The 25,692-nt window shown below is 45.2% G+C and overlaps 1 protein-coding gene across 1 annotated transcript in view; it reads left to right on the forward strand.

Moving 5' to 3' along the window:
* LOC145341390 (cyclin-dependent kinase 16-like) overlaps window positions 1–25,692 on the forward strand; it is a 133,731-nt gene that overhangs the window by 57,228 nt on the left and 50,811 nt on the right. Inside the window, exons 10-12 of the mRNA XM_080186330.1 lie at window positions 19,508–19,605; window positions 19,696–19,801; window positions 22,704–22,746. Of these exons, the coding sequence (XP_080042456.1) occupies window positions 19,508–19,605; window positions 19,696–19,801; window positions 22,704–22,746 (247 nt within the window). The remainder of the gene's footprint in view (window positions 1–19,507; window positions 19,606–19,695; window positions 19,802–22,703; window positions 22,747–25,692) is intronic.

Below are 25,692 nucleotides of genomic sequence, written 5' to 3' on the forward strand. Positions count from 1 at the left end.
TACCCCATGGTTCTAGAATTCTCCACCAAAGGAAACAATTTTATCCTGTCCCCTCTATCTCATCAACTCAGAATTTAATACTCTTCGACCAAGTCACTTTCAGCCATTTTTGTTCCATGAAAAATAACCCCAATCCATCCAATCTCCCAATTAACCAATTTTTACCCCTTGTTTTCAAATTATAAAACAAATATGGAGGCCTGAAGGGTATGCAAAAAGATTTAGTACAAGGGAGGTTATATTTGTCAAGATCCATAGAAATCTATAAAATTCCAATAGGATGAAACAAGGTAAATTCAGGAAGGATGTTCCCAATGGTGTGGGTGTCCAAAACCAGGGGTCGCAGTCTGAGGAGACATGTTAGATTGTTTAGAATAGAGATGGAAAGAAATTTCTTCACCCAGTGAGTGGCAAGCCTGTGGCATTCTCTACCACAGAAAGAAGTTCAGGCCAAAACATTTAAGGTGGGATTCTCCAATCTCATCCATTCTCGCCACACTGCCAGGGAGAATGGAGTCAGCGAAAACTCCATTCACTGCAGCAGCACTGCAGAATCCCAGTCACGGACGAAGTTTTATTGTGTACATTTTCCTCCTATCTTCTATGTTTCTTTATTTATCTTTCTGTAAAAGATTGGTCAGGCTGGTACTCAATTTTCCAGGTGATCTGATAAAACTTTTTTAAGATTAGGACTTTATGGAGTTGATGTAGAAAAGTGTAACTATGGGAGGAGATTGGATAAATTGGAGTTATTTTCCTTAGAACAAAGAAGGCTGAGAGGGACTTGACTGGGGTATACAAAATTACTAGGGGAAGAGATGGGATTAAATTGTTTCCCTTGGCGGAGAATTCTACAACCAGAGGAAACAGATTTCAGGTAAGTGGCAGAAGGTGCAGAGGGGACATGAGGAAGAATTTTTTTACGGAGAAGGTGGTGGGTGTCGGGAATTCACTGACTGAGTTGGTGGTGGAGGCAGAGACCCGAAACTCTTTTTAAAAATACCTGGGTCTTAAGTGCTGTAAGCTATAGGACTGTAGGCTGGATGCAAGAAGGTGGGAACAGAAAGGGCACCTGGGTGTCCCTGGGCTGGCATAGACAAGATGGTCCAAATGGCCTCCTTCTGTGCTATAACTTTTCCATGGTTCTAAAATATTTCCAATTGAGGATGTGTTTAAAACTAGGGGCCATGTATATTAATAATTCAAGTCAAGAATTTAGGAGCAACTGCTTTACTCAAAGTGGTACAAACCCACAGCTACATCGATTGATTGAGGCAAGTAACATCAATGCAGTTAAGGGGAAGCCAGATAATTAGATGTGAGTAAAGGAATGGAACGATATATTGACAGAATGAAATGAAAAGGGATTGGAAAAAGTTCCAGCCAACCACCAACGTTCAGTTGTTGGGCTGAATGGCCTGTTTCTGTGCTTTAAATTCTCCTTAAAGCCATCTTACTTAGTGTCGCTTTGTGTCTCCATCTGTGTGTGATTCTTGTACCGAATCAATCAATTGTAAAGGGTAATTTAATTGATTTTGATAAAATCTAATTGTTTGAATGTAGGAAAATGAGCTGTCACTCTTCCTAAAAGAAGCTTTCACAGTCATTGAGTTCTGATGTTACTTACATTTTCAGAACTTCCAGTAAAATGGAATGTAATTAAAGTAAACACAGCAGTTTCTACCCAAATAAATAGGGCAATTACGACACTGACAACTTTGAAATTGATGTTCATAAAAATAGGTGAATGTTCTTTATTTGATATAAGTGCCTGTCCATTTTGAACAGGACCATTTTAAGTCTATACTCTGTATTAGCCACAGAGAGGGTAATAAAGAGTTAAGTTATAAGGACAGCTTTTATAAACCTGGTTTGTATTCACCTGAAGTTGGAAAGTTGAGGGGGTGGATTTAATTACAGTGCTGAAAATGACAAAAATTCGGTTGGTGGGTTTGAAGAAACTGTTCTTTCTGGTTGCAGATCCTGAGCAGAATTTTAAAACTGCAGCCAGGTTGTGCAGGGGGTGATTTCAGGATGTATTTTTTCATCCACGCAGTAGTGGAAACCTGGATCAGGCTGGAAAATGGAATTGTGATCCGAGATCAGACTAGAAAATGGAATTCTGATTGAAGACGGTGCAGGATTGAATGATGGAAGGGGTTTGAAGAGCTTTTCCTGTTCCCATATCAATGCAGCGCATCATGTCAGATGGATCATCTGTCCACAGTAGCCTCACAGTTGCCTCACAGTTTGATTAAGATAAAGCATTCTTTAAATCCTGGTTATGTACACCTTGACCCAGTTATATTAACATTTCTGTAATGTAATGTTTTTGCAAATAAACTAAATAATGTGCAGCACTACATTGTTCCATTTGAGAAATTAACTAAAATAAATTTTCATCAGTTTTCAAAAGTAATAGGAAGTGTAAACGCTGGAAATACACCTCATGTCCATGAGCACCTGGGGAGATTATCATTCAGATCAGTCACCTCAATCTGTATCTCTTCACACTTCACAATCACACAATCAAAATTGTTATAGAACATAGAACATAGAACATTACAGCGCAGAACAGGCCCTTCAGCCCACGATGTTGCGCCGACCAGTTACAAAAACAATGACCCACTAGCCTATACCAATCCCTTTTCGTCCATAAACCTATCCAGAGATCTCTTAAACGCCCCCAAACTAGACGCATTTACAACTGCAGCAGGCAGGGCATTCCAATCCCTCACCACCCGCTGGGTAAAGAACCTACCCCTGACATCCGTCCTGTAGCTACCCCCCCTTAATTTAAAGCCATGCCCCCTCGTGCTAGCTTTCTCCATCCGAGGAAAAAGGCTATCACTATCCACCCTATCTAAACCTCTAATCATCTTATATGTTTCAATAAGATCCCCTCTTAGCCGCCTTCTTTCCAACGAAAACAACCCTAAATCCCTCAGTCTCTCCTCATAGGACCTCCCCACCATACCAGGCAACATCCTAGTAAACCTCCTCTGCACCCTCTCCAACGCCTCCACATCCTTCTTGTAATGCGGGGACCAGAACTGCACACAGTACTCCAAGTGCGGCCGCACTAGAGTAGTGTACAGTTGCAACATGACGCTGCGACTCCTAAATTCAATCCCCCTACCAATAAACGCCAAGACACCGTACGCCTTCTTAACAACCTTATCTACTTGATTCCCAACTTTCAGGGATCTATGTACACACACACCTAGATCCCTCTGTTCATCCACACTATTCAAAGTCCTCCCGTTAGCCCTATACTCGACACATCTGTTGCTCCTACCAAAGTGAATTACCTCACACTTCTCCGCATTAAATTCCATCCGCCACCTCTCGGCCCAGCTCTGCAACCTATCTAAGTCTCCCTGCAGACTATGACACCCTTCCTCACAATCTACCACACCTCCAACTTTGGTGTCATCAGCAAATTTACTAATCCACCCAACTATACCCTCATCCAGATCATTAATAAAAATTACAAACAACAGTGGCCCCAAAACAGATCCCTGAGGCACACCACTCGTAACTGTACTCCATGATGAATATTTACCATCCACCACCACCCTCTGTCTCCTATCTGATAGCCAATTCCTGATCCAACTTCCTAGATTACCCACAATCCCATACATCTGCATTTTCTGCAGAAGCCTACCATGGTGAACCTTATCGTGAATCTTATGGTGCAGGAGGAGGCCATTTGGCCCATTATGTCTACACTGACTCTTGGAATGAGTAACTTGCTTCGTTCCATTTCCCAGCCTTCTCCTCATACTCTGCACATTCTTCCTTTTCAAAAACAGTCAAACAGTCCTTTTGAATTCTTTCATTGAACCTGCCTCCTTCATACTCTCTCAAGCAATGCATTCTGAACCCTAACCACCTACTGCCATAAGAAAGTTCTCCTCATTCACTTCTGCTTCTCTTATAATCACTTTAGAATAAATCTGTGCTCCCTTATTCTCAATTCTTTTATGAGGGGGAACAGTTTCTCCCTATCTACTCTGTCCAGCCCCTGAATGATTTTGAATATTTCTTTCAAATCTCCTTTCAACCTCCTTTTCTCTAAATCCTAACTCCTCAAATCTGTTTTCATAACTGAAGTTTCTCATCCTTGGAACCATTCTCATGAATCATTTCTGCACTTCCTCCACTAGCTTAGAATCGTAGAAATAGAGCGAAGAACAATATAGCACAGAAACTGGCCCTTCGGCCCACCAAGCCTGCACATGGTTTCTATCCCTCTGTTCACCTCCCAATCATGTGTATATCAAGATGCAGCTTGAATGTTGCTAACATGCCTGCTTCCACCATCTCCACTGGCAGTGTGTTCCAGATACCCATCAGCCTCTGTGTGAAAAATTTTCCTTGCACATCTCCCCTAAACTTACCACCTCTGACTTTAAACCTGTGCCTTCTTGTAGTTGACCCTTCCACCCTGGGAAAAAGTGTCTGAGTATCGAACCCATCTATGCCTTATTATTTTACAGACTTCTATCAGGTCACCCTCAGCCTTTGTCTTCCCAGTGAAAACAATCCGGGTTTATCCAACCTCTCCTCACACCCAGGACCCTCCAGACCAGGCAACATCCTTCTTTGCACCCTCTCCAAAGCATCCACATCCTTTTGGCAGTGTGGCAACCAGAACTGCATGCAATATTCCAAATGCAGCCAAATTAAACTTTTATACAGCTGTAACATAACTTGCCAACTTTTATACTCGATGCCCCAGCCAATGAAGGCAAGCATGCTGTATGCCTTCTTGATCACCTTATCCACCTGTATTGCCACTTTCAGAGATCCATGGACCTGTACACCCAGATCCCTCTGTATGTCAATGCTCCTCAGAGTTTTGCCGTTTACTGTATTATTCGTATCTGAATTTGATCTTCCAAAATGCAACACCTTACATTTGTCTGGATTAGACTCCATCCACCATTTCTCTGCCCAAGTCTGCAATCTGTCTGTATCCTGCTGTATCTTCGACAATCCTTATCACTATCTGCAACTCCGCCAATCTTTGTGCCATCTGCAAACTTATTAATCAGATCACCTACATTTTCCCCCGGATCATTTATATATATTACAAACAACAAAGGTCTAGCACTGATCCATGGGAACACAAGTTACTGATCTCCATTCTGAAAAGCATTCTTCCATCATTACTCTCTTTCTTCTATGACCAAGCCAGCTCTATTTACATCTAGCCAGGACACCTCAGATCCCATGAGACTTTACCTTTTGTACCAGCCTGCCATGAGGGACCTTGTCAAATGCCTGCCATAAAGTTCATGTAGACAACATCCACTGCGTTTCTCTTATCAACCATTCTTCTCATCTCCTCAACAAATTAAGTAGGTGAGATATGACCTTCCCCACATAAAACCACTTTGCCTGTCACCAACAAGACCATTCACATCCAAATGCGAATAAATCCTGTCACTCAGAATCTTTTGCAACAGTTTCCCAACCACTAACGTCAGTCTCAGCAGCCTGTAATTACCTGGATTATCTGTTTCCCTTCTTAAAGAAAGGAACAACATTGCCGTTCTCCATCCTCTGGAACCTCACCTGTGGCCAAAGAGGATGCAAGGATATCTATTAAGGCCCCAGCTATTTCCTCCCTTGCCTCCCACAGTATTCGGAGATAGATCCCATTCGGTCCTGGGGACTTAATGCATTTTAAGACACCCAACACTTCATGATATTCATTTGCCCAGAGTATTCACACACCCTTCCCTAACCTCAACAGCCCCCATGTTGCTCTCCTTGGTGAATATCAATGCAAAGTATTCACTAAAGATCTCACCCATTTCCTCTGGCTCCACACATAGGGCAGAAATTTATGCAGCAGGAAAGTCATAAAATCAGGAGTGATGGGACTCATGAGGATGGTGCCTGTTTTCATGTCCATTCCCATTTTACCAAGAGAAAAAAAATCAGTGTGATCAGGACCTTACCCAAAAGGGGGGGAAAACGCTGACTTGCATCTTTTTGCATTCATCACAGTGTAATTAATGAGCTTCACGCCCAACTGTCCCAAGGCCTTAATGACCCTGTTCGCTGCAGCTGGAACTGGTGAGGAAAACAGCAAGTATAAAAGTCAGTTTCAGGCACTAGGGAAGCGAGGAGGTAAGTCTCTGCTTTCAAACCGCTCGGTGCTGCGCCGTGTGGAAGGTCGTTTCATGGTGGCCATGTTGCGTTTCGGGTCGAGGGAGGGCTCCAAGTGTCTGGGAGGGTGGGGGGGGTTTTGTTGCTCACAGGGTCCACCCTCGGACATTCAGACAGATCTTGGGTCTTAGCGCTGACTCTGGGTCCTGGTGCAGGCAGCAGCAAGCACTGTTGCAGGTGGGGGATGGGCTGGTATCACTCTGAAGTGGCATTCTGTAGTCTCAGGATTTGTTAAGCAGCACTATCAGGGGCCACTGCTGCATGGGTTATGGGTGTGTGTTTGTGAGTGGGAGGGAGGAAATGGGGATGTGTGGTCATTCTGTGGGGGTTTTTGGGGAGTGTGTGTTGCTGGGGGTCTGTGGGGAGGGGTGGATGGGGAGTGGGTGTTCCTGGGGTTCCGTAGGGGAGTATTGGGAGTGTTTTTTGCTGGGGGTCTGTGGGGAGGGGTGGATGGGGAGTGGGTGTTCCTGGGGTTCTGTAGGGGAGTATTGGGAGTGTGTGTTGCTGGGGGTCTGTGGGGAGGGGTGGATGGGGAGTGGGTGTTCCTGGGGTTCTGTAGGGGAGTATTGGGAGTGTGTGTTGCTGGGGGTCTGTGGGGAGGGGTGGATGGGGAGTGGGTGTTCCTGGGGTTCTGTAGGGGAGTATTGGGAGTGTGTGTTGCTGGGGGTCTGTGGGGAGGGGTGGATGGGGAGTGGGTGTTCCTGGGGTTCTGTAGGGGAGTATTGGGAGTGTGTGTTGCTGGGGGTCTGTGGGGAGGGGTGGATGGGGAGTGGGTGTTCCTGGGGTTCTGTAGGGGAGTATTGGGAGTGTGTGTTGCTGGGGGTCTGTGGGGAGGGGTGGATGGGGAGTGGGTGTTCCTGGGGTTCCGTAGGGGAGTATTGGGAGTGTGTGTTGCTGGGGGTCTGTGGGGAGGGGTGGATGGGGAGTGGGCGTTCCTGGGGTTCCGTAGGGGAGTATTGGGAGTGTGTGTTGCTGGGGGTCTGTGGGGAGGGGTGGATGGGGAGTGGGCGTTCCTGGGGTTCCGTAGGGGAGTATTGGGAGTGTTTTTTGCTGGGGGTCTGTGGGGAGGGGTGGATGGGGAGTGGGTGTTCCTGGGGTTCTGTAGGGGAGTATTGGGAGTGTGTGTTGCTGGGGGTCTGTGGGGAGGGGTGGATGGGGAGTGGGTGTTCCTGGGGTTTTGTAGGGGAGTATTGGGAGTGTGTGTTGCTGGGGGGTCTGTGGGGAGGGGTGGATGGGGAGTGGGCGTTCCTGGGGTTCCGTAGGGGAGTATTGGGAGTGTTTTTTGCTGGGGGTCTGTGGGGAGGGGTGGATGGGGAGTGGGTGTTCCTGGGGTTCTGTAGGGGAGTATTGGGAGTGTTTTTTGCTGGGGGTCTGTGGGGAGGGGTGGATGGGGAGTGGGCGTTCCTGGGGTTCCGTAGGGGAGTATTGGGAGTGTGTGTTGCTGGGGGTCTGTGGGGAGGGGTGGATGGGGAGTGGGTGTTCCTGGGGTTTTGTAGGGGAGTATTGGGAGTGTGTGTTGCTGGGGGTCTGTGGGGAGGGGTGGATGGGGAGTGGGCGTTCCTGGGGTTCTGTAGGGGAGTATTGGGAGTGTGTGTTGCTGGGGGTCTGTGGGGAGGGGTGGATGGGGAGTGGGCGTTCCTGGGGTTCCGTAGGGGAGTATTGGGAGTGTGTGTTGCTGGGGGGTCTGTGGGGAGGGGTGGATGGGGAGTGGGTGTTCCTGGGGTTCTGTAGGGGAGTATTGGGAGTGTTTTTTGCTGGGGATCTGTGGGGAGGGGTGGATGGGGAGTGGGCGTTCCTGGGGTTCTGTAGGGGAGTATTGGGAGTGTTTTTTGCTGGGGGTCTGTGGGGAGGGGTGGATGGGGAGTGGGCGTTCCTGGGGTTCCGTAGGGGAGTATTGGGAGTGTGTGTTGCTGGGGGTCTGTGGGGAGGGGTGGATGGGGAGTGGGCGTTCCTGGGGTTCCGTAGGGGAGTATTGGGAGTGTTTTTTGCTGGGGGTCTGTGGGGAGGGGTGGATGGGGAGTGGGCGTTCCTGGGGTTCCGTAGGGGAGTATTGGGAGTGTGTGTTGCTGGGGGGTCTGTGGGGAGGGGTGGATGGGGAGTGGGTGTTCCTGGGGTTCCGTAGGGGAGTATTGGGAGTGTGTGTTGCTGGGGGTCTGTGGGGAGGGGCGGATGGGGAGTGGGTGTTCCTGGGGTTCTGTAGGGGAGTATTGGGAGTGTGTGTTGCTGGGGGTCTGTGGGGAGGGGTGGATGGGGAGTGGGTGTTCCTGGGGTTCTGTAGGGGAGTATTGGGAGTGTGTGTTGCTGGGGGTCTGTGGGGAGGGGTGGATGGGGAGTGGGTGTTCCTGGGGTTCTGTAGGGGAGTATTGGGAGTGTGTGTTGCTGGGGGTCTGTGGGGAGGGGTGGATGGGGAGTGGGCGTTCCTGGGGTTCCGTAGGGGAGTATTGGGAGTGTTTTTTGCTGGGGGTCTGTGGGGAGGGGTGGATGGGGAGTGGGTGTTCCTGGGGTTCCGTAGGGGAGTATTGGGAGTGTGTGTTGCTGGGGGTCTGTGGGGAGGGGTGGATGGGGAGTGGGTGTTCCTGGGGTTCCGTAGGGGAGTATAGGGAGTGTGTGTTGCTGGGGGTCTGTGGGGAGGGGTGGATGGGGAGTGGGTGTTCCTGGGGTTCTGTAGGGGAGTATTGGGAGTGTGTGTTGCTGGGGGTCTGTGGGGAGGGGTGGATGGGGAGTGGGTGTTCCTGGGGTTCTGTAGGGGAGTATTGGGAGTGTTTTTTGCTGGGGGTCTGTGGGGAGGGGTGGATGGGGAGTGGGTGTTCCTGGGGTTCTGTAGGGGAGTATTGGGAGTGTGTGTTGCTGGGGATCTGTGGGGGTGGTATGGGGAGTGTGTGTTGCTGGGGTTCTGTAGGGGAGTATTGGGAGTGTGTGTTGCTGGGGGTCTGTGGGGAGGGGTGGATGGGGAGTGGGCGTTCCTGGGGTTCTGTAGGGGAGTATTGGGAGTGTGTGTTGCTGGGGGTCTGTGGGGAGGGGTGGATGGGGAGTGGGCGTTCCTGGGGTTCTGTAGGGGAGTATTGGGAGTGTGTGTTGCTGGGGGTCTGTGGGGAGGGGTGGATGGGGAGTGGGTGTTCCTGGGGTTCTGTAGGGGAGTATTGGGAGTGTGTGTTGCTGGGGGTCTGTGGGGAGGGGTGGATGGGGAGTGGGTGTTCCTGGGGTTCTGTAGGGGAGTATTGGGAGTGTGTGTTGCTGGGGGTCTGTGGGGAGGGGTGGATGGGGAGTGGGTGTTCCTGGGGTTCTGTAGGGGAGTATTGGGAGTGTTTTTTGCTGGGGGTCTGTGGGGAGGGGTGGATGGGGAGTGGGTGTTCCTGGGGTTCTGTAGGGGAGTATTGGGAGTGTGTGTTGCTGGGGATCTGTGGGGGTGGTATGGGGAGTGTGTGTTGCTGGGGTTCTGTAGGGGAGTATTGGGAGTGTGTGTTGCTGGGGGTCTGTGGGGAGGGGTGGATGGGGAGTGGGTGTTCCTGGGGTTCTGTAGGGGAGTATTGGGAGTGTGTGTTGCTGGGGGTCTGTGGGGAGGGGTGGATGGGGAGTGGGTGTTCCTGGGGTTCTGTAGGGGAGTATTGGGAGTGTGTGTTGCTGGGGGTCTGTGGGGAGGGGTGGATGGGGAGTGGGTGTTCCTGGGGTTCTGTAGGGGAGTATTGGGAGTGTGTGTTGCTGGGGATCTGTGGGGAGGGGTGGATGGGGAGTGGGTGTTCCTGGGGTTCTGTAGGGGAGTATTGGGAGTGTGTGTTGCTGGGGGTCTGTGGGGAGGGGTGGATGGGGAGTGGGTGTTCCTGGGGTTCTGTAGGGGAGTATTGGGAGTGTGTGTTGCTGGGGGTCTGTGGGGAGGGGTGGATGGGGAGTGGGTGTTCCTGGGGTTCTGTAGGGGAGTATTGGGAGTGTGTGTTGCTGGGGGTCTGTGGGAGTTATAGGGAGCTGCATTTTTCTTAAGCTTTTTCTGTACTTGCGCAGTTTGTGGCTCTGACCTGAGCTGCTGGCTGACTTGCGAATTAAACCCCACCCAGTGCCTCAAGTGGCAAATAATGGTCTAGCCCACTTTTTCAAAGACTGAATGCAGAAGATTCGGTGTGAAAACTCACCCAAGAAACAGGTCAGGAATCTCTCATTTTCACACTGACTGGACACTCAGAAAAAAATCTCGTTAAATCCCACCCATAACCTCCATCCTTGAGAGGCCTACTTTTTCCCTGGCTACCTTGTTGGTCCTAATATATGTATAAAATGCCTTGGGACTCTCCTTAACCCTGCTGAACACGGATGTTACATGGCCCCTTTTAGCCCTCCTAACTCCCTATTTGAGCTCCTCTCTACTTTCTCGATCATTTCAAAGACAATGTTGCAGTTCAGTCCATCGTGTCTGCATGGGCCAAAAAAGAGAAAATGAAATAAGCCAACTGTTTAATCCCATTTCCCAGTACCTGGCCTGCACCCTTGCAGGTTACATCACTTTAGATAAAAGCAAATTGCTGCAGATGCTGAATCTGAAACCAAAAGGGAAAATGCTGGGAAATCTCAGCAGGTCTGGCAGCCTCTGTAAGGAGAGAAAAGAGCTGATGTTGAGTCCAAATGTTTTCACTTTGACATTAGATGCTGATCCAGATACCTTTTAAATTCATCTTTCTGTTAGTTCCTCAAAACAGCTGATTCAATTAGTAACAAAATCATGCTGACAATCCTTGATCAGTCCATGCCTTTCTAAGTGACAACTTACCCTGTCTCTCTGAATTGGTTCCAGTAATTTGCCCCCCATTGAAGTCTGTCTGATTGGCCTATAATTTTCTGGCTTATCCCTTGCATCCTTTGAAAATAATAATACAACATTTGCTGACCTCAATCCTTCTATACCTCACCTGTATCTTGTGAGTATTGGAAAATGATCCTCAGAGTGTCCATGATTTTCTCCCTGGCTTCCTTTAATCGTCTGGGATACAATCCATCCAGCCCTGCTGATTTATCCATTTTCAAGGATGACTTCAGTACTTTCTCTCTTTTTATTGTCGAATGATCATAGAGGTTTACAGCATGGAAACAAGCCCTTCACCCCAACTTGTCCATGCTGCTCTTTTTTTTAAACCCCTAAGCTAATCCCAATTGTCCACATTTGGCCCATATCCCTCTGTACCATCTTACCATGTAACTATCTAAATGCTTTTTAAAGACAAAATTGTACTTGCCTCTACTACCACCTCTGGCAGCTTGTTCCAGACACTTACCGCCCTCTGTGTGAAATTATTGCCCCTCTGGACCCTTTTGTATCTCTGCCCTCTCACCTTAAACCTATGCCCTCTAGTTTTAGACTCCCTACCTTTGGGAAAAGATATTGACAATCTATCTTGTCTATGCTCCTCATTATTTTATAGGCCTCTATAAGGCCACCCCTCACCCTTCTAGGCTCCTAAGAAAACGTTCTAGTCTATCCAGCCTCTCCTTATAACTAAAACCATCAAGTCCCGGGTGCATCCCAGTAAATCTTTACTGCACTCTTGCTAGTTTAATAATATCCTTTCTATAATAGGGTAACCAGAACTGTACACAGTATTCCAAGTGTGGCCATACCAATGTCTTGTACAACTTCAACAAGACGTCCCAACTCCTGTATTCAACGATCTGACCAATGAAACCAAACATGTTTAATGCCTTCTTCACTTCTCTGTACACCTGTGACTGAACTTTCAAGGAGCTATGAACCTGTACCCCTAGATCTCTTTGTTCTGTAACTCTCCCCAGTGTCCTACCATTAACTGAGTAAGTCCTGCCCTGGTTCAATCTACCAAAATGCATCACCTCGCATTTATCTAAATTAAACTCCATCTGCCATTCATCAGTCCACTGGCCCAATTGACCAAGATCCTGCTGCAATTGGAGATAACTTTCTTCACTGTCCACTATGCCACCAATTTTGGTGTCATCTGCAAACTTAGTAACCATGCTCTCTATATTCTCATCCAAATCATTAATATAAATGATAAATAACAGTGGGCCCAGCACTGACCCCTGAGGCACACTGCTGGTCACAGGCCTCCAGTTTGAAAAACAATCCTCTGCAACCACCCTCTAGCTTATGTCAAGAAGCCAATTTTGTATCCATTTAAATACCTCACCCTGGATCCTGTGAGATTTAATCTTATGCAACAACCTACCATGCGGTACCTTGTCAGAGGCCTTGCTAAAGTCCATGTAGACAACATCAATTGCACTGTCCTCATCTATCTTCTTGGTTACCCCTTCAAAAAACTCAATCAAATTTGTGAGACATGATTTTCCAGTCAAAGCCATGCTGACTGTCCTAATCAGTCATTGCTTCTCTAAATGCCTGTAGATCCTGTCTCTCAAAATACCTTCCAACAACTTATCCACCACAGATGTGAGGCTCACTGGCCTGTAGTTCCCAGGCTTTTCCCTGCAGCCCCTTTTAAACAAGGCACAATATTTGCCACTCTCTAATCTTCAGGCACCTCACCCGTGACTGTCGATGATTCAAATATCTCGGTTAGGGGACCTGCAATTTCCTCCCTAGCCTCCCACTATAATCTATGATATATTTTATCCAGGTCCTGGGGATTTATCAACCTTGATGCGCTTTAAGACTTCCAGCACCTCCTTCTCTGTAATATGTATCGTATATTTCATACTCTACTTTAACTAGAATGTCTGAATCATTCTACTCCTTAATGAAAACAGAGACAAAGTATTCATTGAGATCCCTGGCAACATCTTCTGAATCACCCACAAGTTACCATGTGTATCTCTGATAGGCCCTACCTGTTCCTTAGATATCCTCTTGTTCTTAAAGTACTGGTGATATATTTTTAGGTTTGTTTGATTTTACCTGCTAATATTTGTTCGTATCCTCTCTTTGTTTGCCTAATTTCCATTTTTGCTTCACCCCTGTACTTCTGATATTCCTCTGAGCTTTCTATAGAGTTGCGTCATTTGTGATTGTCATAGAACATAGAACATTGAACATTACAGCGCAGAACAGGCCCTTCGGCCCACGATGTTGCGCCGACCAGTTAAAAAACAATGACCCTCTAACTAAACCAATCCCTTTTCATCCATAAACCTATCCACGGATCTCTTAAACGCCCCCAAACTAGGCGCATTTACAACTGCAGCAGGCAGGGCATTCCAATCCCTCACCACCCTCTGGGTAAAGAACCTACCCCTGACATCCGTCCTATAACTACCACCCCTTAATTTAAAGCTATGCCCCCTCGTGCTAGCTTTCTCCATCCGAGGAAAAAGGTTATCACTGTCCACCCTATCTAAACCTCTAATCATCTTATATGTTTCAATAAGGTCCCCTCTTAGCCACCTTCTTTCTAACGAAAACAACCCCAAATCCCTCAGTCTCTCCTCATAGGATCTCCCCGCCATACCAGGCAACATCCTGGTAAACCTCCTCTGCACCCTCTCCAAAGCCTCCACATCCTTCCTATAATGTGGGGACCAGAACTGCACACAATACTCCAAGTGCGGCCGCACCAGAGTTGTGTACAGTTGCAACATGACGCTGCGGCTCCTAAATTCAATCCCCCTACCAATAAACGCCAAGACACCATATGCCTTCCTAACAACCCTATCTACTTGATTCCCAACTTTCAGGGATCTATGTACACATACACCTAGATCCCTCTGTTCATCCACACTATTCAGAGTCCTACCGTTAGCCCTATACTCAACACAACCCTTATTCCTGCCAAAGTGAATTACCTCACACTTTTCCGCATTAAACTCCATCCTCCACCTCTCGGCCCAGCTCTGCAACTTGTCCAAGTCAGAAACTCTCCTGTTCTGCTTTACCTTACTCTGCTCTAGATTCGGCAGGACCAGCCTTTTTCTTTGAGGGGACGGTAGAATCTGACTTCTGAATGCTTCCCACTGCTTTGACACAGTTTTTCCTTCCAGTAGCTGTACTTTTACAGTTCACCTCTCAGCTTCATGAATTTGTCTTCCCCTATTTCAAACCTGTTTTATCTTTGTGCTTTTCCATAATGTGGCTGTATCTAACTAAATTGTGTTCACTATCTCCAAAATGGTTCTCACTGCTACTTCATCCATTTCCCAATTTCATTTCCTGCGGCTTAGTCTAGAATTGTGCCCCTCTCATTAAGCTTGTTATATGTCGGTTGAAAACGTGCTCTTGGGATGCAGTTCAAGAATTGTCTGCCCTTCACACTTGTTTTCCCAACTGATGAGAAAGCTATGGCCGGTAAAAGGAGGGAAAATTCCAAGATATTCTGTAAGTATGTCAATGGGATGAGAATAACCAGAGAAAGAATAGGGCCCATTCAGGACCAAAGGGGCAGTGTTGAACAAATATTTCACATCTGTCCTCACCCAAGAGAATGCTGGCATTCTCAGGATGTTGTGAGAGGCTAGGGAGGAAATTGTGGATTCCTTGGCAGAGACATTTGACTCATTGTCAGCCTCAAGTGAGGTGCCTGAAGACTGGAGAGTGGCAAATGTTGTGCCTTTGTTTAAGAAAGGCTGCAGGGAAAAGTCTGGGAACTACAGGCCGATGAGCCTAACATCTGTAGTGGGTAAAAGCAAATTACTGCAGATGCTGGAATCTGAAACCAAAAGAGAAAATGCTGAAAAATCTCAGCAGGTCTGGCAGCATCTGTAAGGAGAGAAAAGAGCTGACGTTTTGAGTCCACATGATCCTTTGTCAAAGTTAGAAGACATAGGAAGTGGAAGATATTTATACTGCAGGGTGAGGGAATGAAAGATGAGTCATAGGCACAGAAACCAGGGAAACCAGTTTATAGCTGTCCACAGAGAGAATAAAGGGTGTGAATGGCCAAATGGCAGAGAAGCCTAAAATGAAGATGTGGGGGAGGCGGGGGCAGGAAAATGGATGGGACAGAGGTAAGATTTAGAAAAGGAGAAGCAAAGGGGAAGAAAAAGTAAGGGAAGAAAAATGACGAAAGACAATAAAAAAGGTAGAGAACAGTAAAAAAAATAAATAAAATGAAAACAAAGGCGTTGAGGTGTGGTAGAGCAAACCATCTGAAGTTGTTGAATTCAATGTTAAGACTGGAAGGCTGTAAAGATGAGATGCTGTTCCTCCAGTTTGTGTTGAGTTTCACTGGAATATTACAGCAAGCCAACGACAAACATGTGGGCATGGGAGCAGGATTGTGTGTTAAAATGGTAAGCAACCAGAAGGTCAGGGTCCTGATTGCGCACAGACTGAAGGTGCTCAACAAAGCGATCACCCAGTCTACACTTGGTTTCTCAGATATAAGGGAGACTACATCGGGAGCAGCAAATGCAATACACCAAATTGAAAGAGGTGCAAGTGAAACACTGCTTAGCCTGGAATCTGTAGTGGGTAAGTTGATAGAAGCTATTCTGAGAAACAGGAGCTAAAGGCACTTAGAGCTGCAAGGACTGATTAGGGACTGTCAGTAAGGCTTTGTGAGTGGAAAATCACGTGTCACAAATTTGATTGAGTTTTTGAAGGGATGATCAAAAAGGCAGATAAGGCCAGAGCAGCTGATGTTGTCTACATGGAATTTAGCAAGGTCTTTGACAAGGTACCGCATGGTAGGTTGTTGCATAAGGTTAAATCTCACAGGAGCCAGGGTGAGGTAGCCAAATGGATACAAAATTGGCTTGATGACAGAAGCCAGAGGGTGGTGGTAGAGAGTTGTTTTTCAAACTGGAGGCCTGTGACCAGCAATACGCCTGAGGGATCAGTGCTGGTCCACTGTTATTTGTCATTTATATTAATGATTTAGAAGACATGGTTAGTAAGTTTGCAGATGACTCCAAGATTGGTGGCATAGTGGACAGTGAAGAAGGTTATCTCGGATTGCAGTGGGATCTTGATCTATTGGGCCAGTGGGCTGATGAATGGCAGATGGAGTTTAATTTAGATAAATGTGAGGTGATGTATTTTGATAGATCGAAGAAGGGCAGGACTTACTCAGTTAATGGTGGGGTGTTAGGGAGAGTTATAGAACAAAAAGATCTAAGGGTATTGGTTCATAGCTCCTTAAAAGTGGAGTCACAGGTGGACAGGGTAGTGAAGAAGGCATTCGGTATGCTTGGTTTTACCAGTCAGAACATTGAATACAGGAGTTGGGGAGTCTTGTTGAAATTATACAAGACATTGGTAAGGCTTGGAATACTGTGTACAACTCTAGTCACCCTGTTATAGAAAAGATATTATTAAACTAGAAAGAGTGCAGAAAAGATTTGCTAGGATGCTACCAGGACTTGATCATTTGAGTTATAAAGAGAGGCTCGATAGGCTGGAACTTAGAGGCATGATCTTATAACCTCTATAAAATAATGAGAGGCATAGATCAGCTAGGTAGTCAATATCTTTTCCCAAAGGTAGGGGAGTCTAAAGTAGGACTGACGAGAGACTCACTGGTCTGTGGTTCCCTGTCTTATTTCTATAACTCTTCTTAAACAGCAGAACCATATAAAATGTTCTCCAATCCTCTGGCACTTCCCGTGGCCATAGAGGAATTAAAAATTTGAGTCAGAGCCGCTGCAATCTCCTCCCTTGCCTATGTAGTCTATGTAGGGCATAGATTTAAGGCAAAAGGGAAGAGATACAAAAGGGTCCAGAGAGGCAATTTTTTTATGTAGAGGGTGGCGAGTGTCTGGAACAAGCTGCCAGAGGTAGGAGTAGAGGTGGGTACAATTTTGTCTTTTACAAAGCATGTAGACATGGGTTACACAAGTAAGCTGAGTACAGAGGGATATGAGCCAAATGCGGGCAATTGGGACTAGTTTAGTGGTTAAAAAGAAAAGAATGTCATGGACAATTTGGGCCAAAGGGCCTATTTCCATGCTGTAAACCTCTATGACTGTAAAAGAAATAGAATGAAGGCATGGAATTCAGGGAGAGAGACTGTGAGGTTCTTGAGCAAATTGACATAGGGAAGGACAAGGTATTGTAGGTGTTGATAAGCTTAAAAGTGGACAAATCTCCACAGTCTGGATGAATTGTATCCAAGGCTGCTGTGAGAGGCAAGGGAGGAGATTGCAGCGGCTCTGACTCAAATTTTTAATTCCTCTGTGGCCACGGGAAGTGCCAGAGGATTGGAGAACATTTTATATGGTTCTGCTGTTTAAGAAGAGTTATAGAAATAAGACAGGGAACCACAGACCAGTGAGTCTCTCGTCAGTGCTAGGGAAACTACTGGAGAAACTTCTGAAGAAGACCAAATTTCTCCACTTGGAGAGGCAAAGCTTGATCAGGGATAGTCAGCATGGCTTTGTTAGAGGTGGATTCAAAAGTGGCTCAGTTGTAGGAGACAAAGTGATGACAGAAGGTTATTTTAGTGGCTGGAAGCCAGTGTCCAGTGGCATAACACAGGAATCTTTGTTGGGTCCCCCATTATTCATCATTTATATAAACGACATAGTTGACACAAAGATTGGCCAGGTGGTTAACAGTGAGGTTGAGTGTCTTGGCCTATAGGAAGATATAGACAGGATGGTCAAATGGCCAGATAAGTGGCAGATGGAATTTAACCCCAAAAGGTCTGAGGTGATACACTTTGGAAGAAGTAATTTCACAAGGAAGTATTCAAAGAACAATATGACAGCAGGAAGGTCTGTGGAACAAAGGGACCTTGGTGTGTTTGTCCAAAGATCTCTGAAGACGGAAGGGCATGCTCGTGGGGTGGTGAAAAAGCATATGGGACACTTGCCTTTACCAATCGAGATAGATTATAAAATAGATTATAAAAGCAGGGAAGACATGTTGGCATTGTATAGAACTTTGGTGAGGCCACAGCTGGAGTACTGTGTGCAGTTCTGGTTGCCGCAATATAGGAAGGATGTGATTACACTGGAGAGTTTGTTGGAAATTCATCTGGATGCTGCCCACGATGGAACATTTAAGTTATAAAGAAAGGCTGGACAGGCTTGGGCTGTTTCCATTGGATCAGAGAAGACTGAGGGGGGGTGACCTGATTGAGGTGCACAAGATTATGAGGGGCATGAGGGAATACAAGTTCAAAGTGAGGGGTGAGAGTTTTAAGGGGTTATGAGGAAAAACCTTTTTACCCAGAGGGGGGTGATAGCCTGGAATACGCTGCCTGGGGGGGCGGTAGAGGTGGGTTGCCTCACGTCCTTTAAAAAGTAACTGGGTGAGCACTTGGCACGTCACAACATTCAAGGCTATGGGATTAGGTAGTTAGGTCCTGTTACCTTCAATGATCTATGTACATACTCACCCAGCTCCCTCTGCTCCTACACCCCTTTAATAATTTATAGTGTCTCTCCATGTTCTTCCACCAAAATGCATCATCTAGCATTTCTCTGCATTGAACTCCATCTGCCACCTATCCGCTGACTCCACCAACTTGTCTGTGTCCTTTTGAATTTCATCACTGTCTTCACAGTTTACAAACCTTCCAAGTTTTGTGTCATCTGCAAACTTTCAAATTGTCTTCTGCATACCAAGATCTAAATCATTAATATACAACAGGAGAAGTAAGTAGCCCCAAAACTGACCCCTTGGGAACACCACTACAAACCTTCTCCCAGCTCAATAAACATCTATTAGCCGTTACTCTCTTTCCTGTCATCGGCCAATTCCGTATCCATTTTGCTACTGTCCCTTTGTGCTATCAGGATTTTATCTCAAAACTTTGCTCGTAAGTCTGTTGTGCAGCACCGTATCAAATGCTTAAACTAAAGCATGGTTCATTATTTCCTGCATTATTGTCATTTTTTGCCTTTAACTACAGATTACTTGTCATGGTTAGAGTCCAAAAGCACAAGTAACAGAAGTAAATCAGGGTGGAGTGATGGGGGATAGTCGGTGAGGAGGCTATTCCCAGTATTGAGGATGGAGTAATCGGGAAATGGTCAGTGGTTGAGACTGTTCTCCTTCGGGAACCCGTGTGTGGACTCAGTGCTGATCCAAGTTTATCATTCTAGTCCATATGTGTTTGTAAATGTGCTGAAATGTGCTAGTTCTGATCTTCAGTGTCACAATGTGTCATGATTAGCGAAGGAGTAACTATAATTATTTCTGCAGCTGCCATTTGCTGGATATCTTGATGTTGCTGAGTCAGCTTGTGATGTGTTGAGTTGAAGGGCCTAACGGTGACTTCAAACATTGGCTACTCATCAGTAACCTGCTCAAATCAGATCATTACTGAAATGCGTTTAATAATTAAACTCAAGGAGCTGTTTTTCACTTTTTAACAAACTCTGTACATTCATTATTGTTGAGAAATTGAACCAAATGAAGTCAGCCATCACCAATTCTGAAAATTGTGTGTGTTGTGTTTCCCTGTAGGGGTGTCGGCTGCATATTTTATGAGATGGGAACAGGGCGCCCCTATTTCCCAGGATCCACTGTGGAGGATCAGTTACATCTGATATTCAGAAGCTTGGGTGAGAAGACCATGTGATAGCTCTCACTAAATCTCTTATTTGTCCATGAATTCCTCAACATGGGAGTAATTTTGTGCATTTGATTTACAGGGACTCCAACTGAGGACACATGGCCAGGAATCTCATCACATGAAGAGTTTAAGGCTTACCATTTCCCCAGATATAAGGCAGAACCTCTCATCAACCATGCTCCAAGGTGTGATATCCAGTGAATAGTTTTCAGTGGTTTGTTGTTAAGCTGATCTTCGGAATGAGTTGAAGAATAGGTTAGGGACAAATCACAAAATCTAGCAGTTCTTTCTCTCCATCCAGAGCAATGGTATATCCAGAGTGTGAGCACAACAGCACATTTCTCCTGATTGTTATCCGAGACTTTTTCAGCATTCAAAGAAGTTATTTTGTCATTTTATTTGTGCTAACTGGAGCAAATGTACAGTGTACACTTCCTGTGACATCACTCTTTCACAGGAGTGGCACAAAATAGTTAGCACTGCTATCTCACAGGAATCTGGGTTCAATTCCAGCCTTGGGTGACTGTGCGGAGTTTGTACATTCTCCCTGTGTCTGCATGGGTTTCCTCAGCGTGCTTCCGTTTCCTCCCACAGTCCAAAAATGTATAAATTAGATGGATTAACCATGATAAATGTGTACGGTTACAGGGATAAGACAGAGAAAAGGGCCTGGGTAAGATAGTCTGTCAGAGAGCCTGTGCAGACTTGATGGGTTGAATGGCACTGTAGGGATTCTATGATTACCATAATTTACCCACAGTTGCTGGAGGGAGGATATGTCACAGGGCTTTTCTCTTTCTCTCACTCCACCGAGCAGATTTCCAAAAACTTGAGAAGACGATGCTGCCTTGTGAAAAAACAAGTGCTTTTCTGGGGATGGCTGAAGGCTGTTCACATCACCTCTTCACACTTCTGTCCCCAGCACTATTCGCTGAGAGGGGGATGAAAGATCAAAGAAAATTTACAGGAATAGACCCTTCAGCCCTTCAAGCATGCACCGACCATGCTGTCCGACTGAACTAAAGCCCCCTCCTCTTCCGGGGACCCTCTATTCTCATCCTATTCATGTATTTGTCAAGACACCCCATAAAACTCACTATCGTATCTACTTCCACTATTTCCCCCGGCTGTGAGTTCAAGGCACCCACCATCCTCTTTATAAAAAAACTTACCTCGTCCATCTCCTTTAAACCTTGCCCCTCACATCTTAAACCTACACCCCCTGGTAATTAACTGCAGCCTGGGAAAAAGCTAATGTGGTGACCAGTAATGAACACTATATTTCAATACAGCCTAATTAAGGTTTTATAAAGCTGCAACATGATTTGCCAATTTTTTAACTTAATGCCGTTGCTGATGAAGGCAAGCATGCCATATGCCTTCTTGACTACCTTCCCCACCTGCATTGCCACTTTGTGACCTGTACACCCAGATCCCTCTGCCTATCAATACTCTTAAGGATTTTGCCATTTACTGTACATTTTGTATCTGTATTAGAATTTCCAAAATGCATTACCTCACATTTGTCTGGATTAAACTCCATCTGTCATCTCTCCGCCCAAGTCTCCAACTGATCTATATCCTGCTGTATCCTCTAATGGTCCCCATCGCTGTCTGCAAATCCACCAATCTTTGTATCTCTGCAAACTTACTAATAGATCCAGTTACATTTTCCTCCAAATCATTTATATACATTACAAACAGCAAAGCTCCCAGCACTGATCCCTGAGGAATGCCACTTGTCATAGCCCTCCATTCAGAAATGCACCCTTCTTCTGCTACTCTCCATCTTCTATGACTAAGCCAGTTGTGTATCCAGCTTGTCAGTTCACCTCTGATCGCACGCAACTTCACTTTCTGCACCAGTCTGCCATGAGGGACCTTGTCAAAGACCTTACTGAAGGTATTACATGGCCACACCTAGCACAGCTTCCAACTTCTCCTTCAATAATGTTTTTCCTCTTTCATCTTTTCCCAATTATCCGTGTCCCTCTTTGAAATTAAACTTTTGCAGAAAATAGAAACCATTTATGTACTCCTTCTAGTTGTTCCTTTTGGGTAAAAGCAAATTAATAACTTTGCCTTGTTTGTTATGACTTGAGTTGTATAATCCTTCTTACATCCCTTTGAAGTTCAACAGCTAAAAATCAAAATCTTTACTTATCTTCTAATGCAAATTTCTATGCATGTTATGTTTATTTGTAGAATATTTAACTTAGCCCAATCCACTTCAAATCCCTGCCTTTCACATCTGGCCCCTTTGATGGTCTCAATCCATAGGCATTCAGTCCCCAAGCTTAATCAAATTAACTGCGCACACACAGCCCCATAATCCTGCTTTACAGTATATCACTGTACCTCAGAAATATTAAAAAATAACATTCACTTTATACTTGTTAGCTTCCCTCCTGACAGTAATGTGTCAGAAGGAATTACCAACAGTGACTTCAAACACTGGCTACTCATCAGTAACCTGCTCAGATCAGATCATTGCTGAAATAAATTTAATAATTAAGCACAAGGAGCTGCTTTTTACTTCCTAACAAACTCGGTACATTCATTAATGTTGAAAAACTTGAACCAAATGAAGCAATTTTAAAGTCAGCCATCACCAATTCTGAATCGTTTCCCTTGGATTGGGAGAACACTCATTGTGAACAGAAAGCCCATTGATCATCCAGAATCTGATTGATCCGGTAGTCTCCACCCATTCCCCTGCTGTTACTTTTGGAAGGTTATGGGATTTACTGTTGGAACAATGTAAACAACAACTGGTGAGCATGACCGCTGACATAGTCTACTTGGAGAGGGTCCCCTAAATGTCCCTTTGATGCAGCGATTAATCAGAAACACACAGAGACACCATAAGCACACTTTGTGCCATTCGCTGACAAATCTCCCATGAATTATTAGAGATTTGACATCAAACTAAACCTTTTGCCCTTTGTCCTAATTAATGAATGGGAATTATAGCCCTCCCTGTGATTCCTAACATTGCTCATGTTGGTTTCAATCTGACAGTTCAGATGCTGAGCGTTTTGTGCAAGACGTTTATACCAATTAATTTTCTTTCTACTTTTGACCTAGGTTGGACACCGATGGCATTGACTTACTGTCCAAACTATTACAGGTACTATGACTTATGAAACATTTTTCTGATTCTATTGTAATCCAATATTAAAGAAACAATCTGTGTCATTAAGGTGTTGAGATAGTCCCTGCCTCATTAATGATTTGGACAAGGGATTTGGAAATACAAACTCATAATCTGCAGGATACAATCAATCCTGAGGAAAACTGTGATAAAAATGTAAGACAAGCATGTTAATGACTACTCAATTTCAATGTAGTTACTCACCAAGGTGCCTTATTCAGCACCTTCCAAATCCACCACTTCTATTGTCTGGAAAGATAAGGGCAACAGATACATGGGAACACCACCAACTGGAAGTTCCCCTGCAAACCACTCACCATCCTGTCTCTGTTCCTTCAATGTTGCTGGATCAAAATAGAAACATAGAAACTAGAAGCAGGAATAGGCCATTCGTCCCTTTGAGCTTGCTCTGCCATTCATTTTGATCATGGCTGATCATCAAATTGAATATCCAGATCCCACCTTCCCTTGATCCCTTTTGCCCCTAGAGCTACATTTAATTCCTTCCTGAGATCTCACAACTACTTTCTGTAGTGAGTTCCACAGATTCACACCATCCTTGTAGTCCCTCTCTAACAACACTGTGGATGTACCTACCCTCCAGTGACTGCAGCAGTTCAAGAAGAGAGCTCAGCACCTTCTGAAGGTCAACTAGGAATGGGAAACAAACATTGGTCTAGCCAGCGATGACAACGTCCCACAATCAAATAAAAAAATAAAAAACAAGCATACTGCTTGAAAGATAAGAATCTAAATTGGGTAGAGAAGCAAAAGAATCTGGTGGTACAGATATACAAGTCATTAACAGTAGCAATAAAGAGCAACCAAACCCAAGTGTCATCTGATTATTGGGGTTCACAGCAGACTAATAGAACTCAGTAGCAGAGGGTGCATTAAACTGGTCACGAAACTTAGTTCAACCACGCCCTAGTGCTGTAAACCTGCTTGGTCATCATATTCTAACAAGAACAACACAAAATAGGATTTAGGAAGAAGCTACTAGAACAGCTTATATATAATAGGAATGTCAGAACAGGCTAAGGCTCTTTCTTCCAGAACAAAGGTGACCGTCATATAGGTCTCTAAAATTATCATGGCATTCGATAGGGTAGACTGAGAGAAGATTAACACCAAGGTCCCTAAATATAAGGTAGTCACAAATTAATCCAGTAAGGAATTCAGATCTTTACCCAGGGAATGGTGAGAATGTAAAAGTCACTACCACAAGAAGTGGTTCAGGTGAACAATGCAGATGTGTCCAAGTGGAAGATAGATGAGGAGCTATCAAAGAATAACAGATACAGTGAGATGAAGATGGTAGGATGAGGTTTCTGTGAATTATGGAAAAACAGCATAGACCAATTGGGCCAAATGGTCTGTTTCTGTGCTTTGCACTTGATTATTCTGTGTCAATGGCGGTAAGTTATATTTAGGTAGCTCCTGAAAATGGGCAAGGATTACAATGCAGCAGTGAGCCATGCCCAATGATTGCCATGCAGGCAGTGTGCCAACTTGGTGATAACTATTGATTTGAATGATCTTCACATTCAGCCAGTGTTGGCTGTGCTGTTCATATCAGCATGTGATCAAAGTTGTGAGTGAGTAGCACGATGGAAGCTAGACTGCACTGTAAATTACAGGGTTAACATCAGAAACATGTGGAGGTGACGTAACTGCTAATTGTAGCTGTGATGCAATGGCACATGATCTAGTAACTGCAATCTGGTGACAAGCAGAAGTGTAACCTCGTGAAGAGTTACTGAGATATAGATATATCTGGAAATGGACAAGAATAGTTTCTCTAAATTGCAACCTATGGTAGCATTCTTAGGGGAATGGGCAAACCCTAAAGAAATCACACCTAGAACCTGAACCCAAGATGAAATATGGTTGCAGCAGACAGCATAAAAGACCAGAAAAACTCCAGCTGAAGGCTGCAAATCCGAAAGACCTACAAATTCTTGGAAAAGTATCAAGAAGAAAGATTAAAGGCTCACCTGAGAACAGAGCATTGTGGTTCTGTAGATGTAAACAGATACATGGACCCCAAGTCCAGACAGCTTTGAGTACGGGCCACTATCTACTGAAACAGAAAAAGATCCAGAGCTTAGGACAAGCACGGAGTTTACATTGCCACTCCCAGAACCCACAACAGGCTCAAAACAAGGACAATAGGAGGAAGAGTTTCTCCAGATATATATTTGTACAAGAAGGAAGAAAAGGAGCCAGAAATTATGCCATGCAGTAGAAGCTATTGCAGATGACAAAAAAGCCAGATTAGCAATCAAAGAGGCTTCATTCTCCTATGATGAAGTCTTCTAGGCATTCAATGCCAACTTCAGTGTTTTCGAAATGTAAGAATTAAATGCAGAACATTGAATAAGAGCAAGAGGAAACAAAAACTGAGTGAATGCATGGATTCATTTATAAATGACCTGTATTGGCTTGCAGATAATTGCGATTAGGGGATCTTCAGAGATGAATTAATACAAATAGCAGGACAGACTGAGCTTAGGAAGCAAAACAGAGCAATTGTTCATGGGGAAAGTGGTCTGTCTTGGAAAAGAATGAGTGAGGCCATTCTATGGGGAGATCCTCCAGGCCTGCTAGCTGCCAGCAAGAATTTCAAATGGCCCAGAGAATAGGGCATTGGGTAAAAACACAGGTTTTGTTATGCCAGTGTTGCAATACTCCTGACATAATGATAATAACACAGGATTTGACAATCCATTCACCAGCCCCATAATACAGCCAGCCCCCTGATGGAACTGCACTGGGCAGGTTTAGTGATAGCCATCAACAACATGGATCTGGCATACTGGGCCTCATGGTCCAGGGGAGTGCCACCAACCCCTCAGCAAAGAGGGGCATCCTATCCCCAACATTCAATCAAAAATCTTGAGGGTGACCCACCCTCAGGCC

Source organism: Carcharhinus amblyrhynchos, chromosome 3 (assembly GCF_965287045.1).
Source record: "Carcharhinus amblyrhynchos chromosome 3, sCarAmb.v2.hapA, whole genome shotgun sequence".
NCBI lineage: Eukaryota > Metazoa > Chordata > Chondrichthyes > Carcharhiniformes > Carcharhinidae > Carcharhinus > Carcharhinus amblyrhynchos.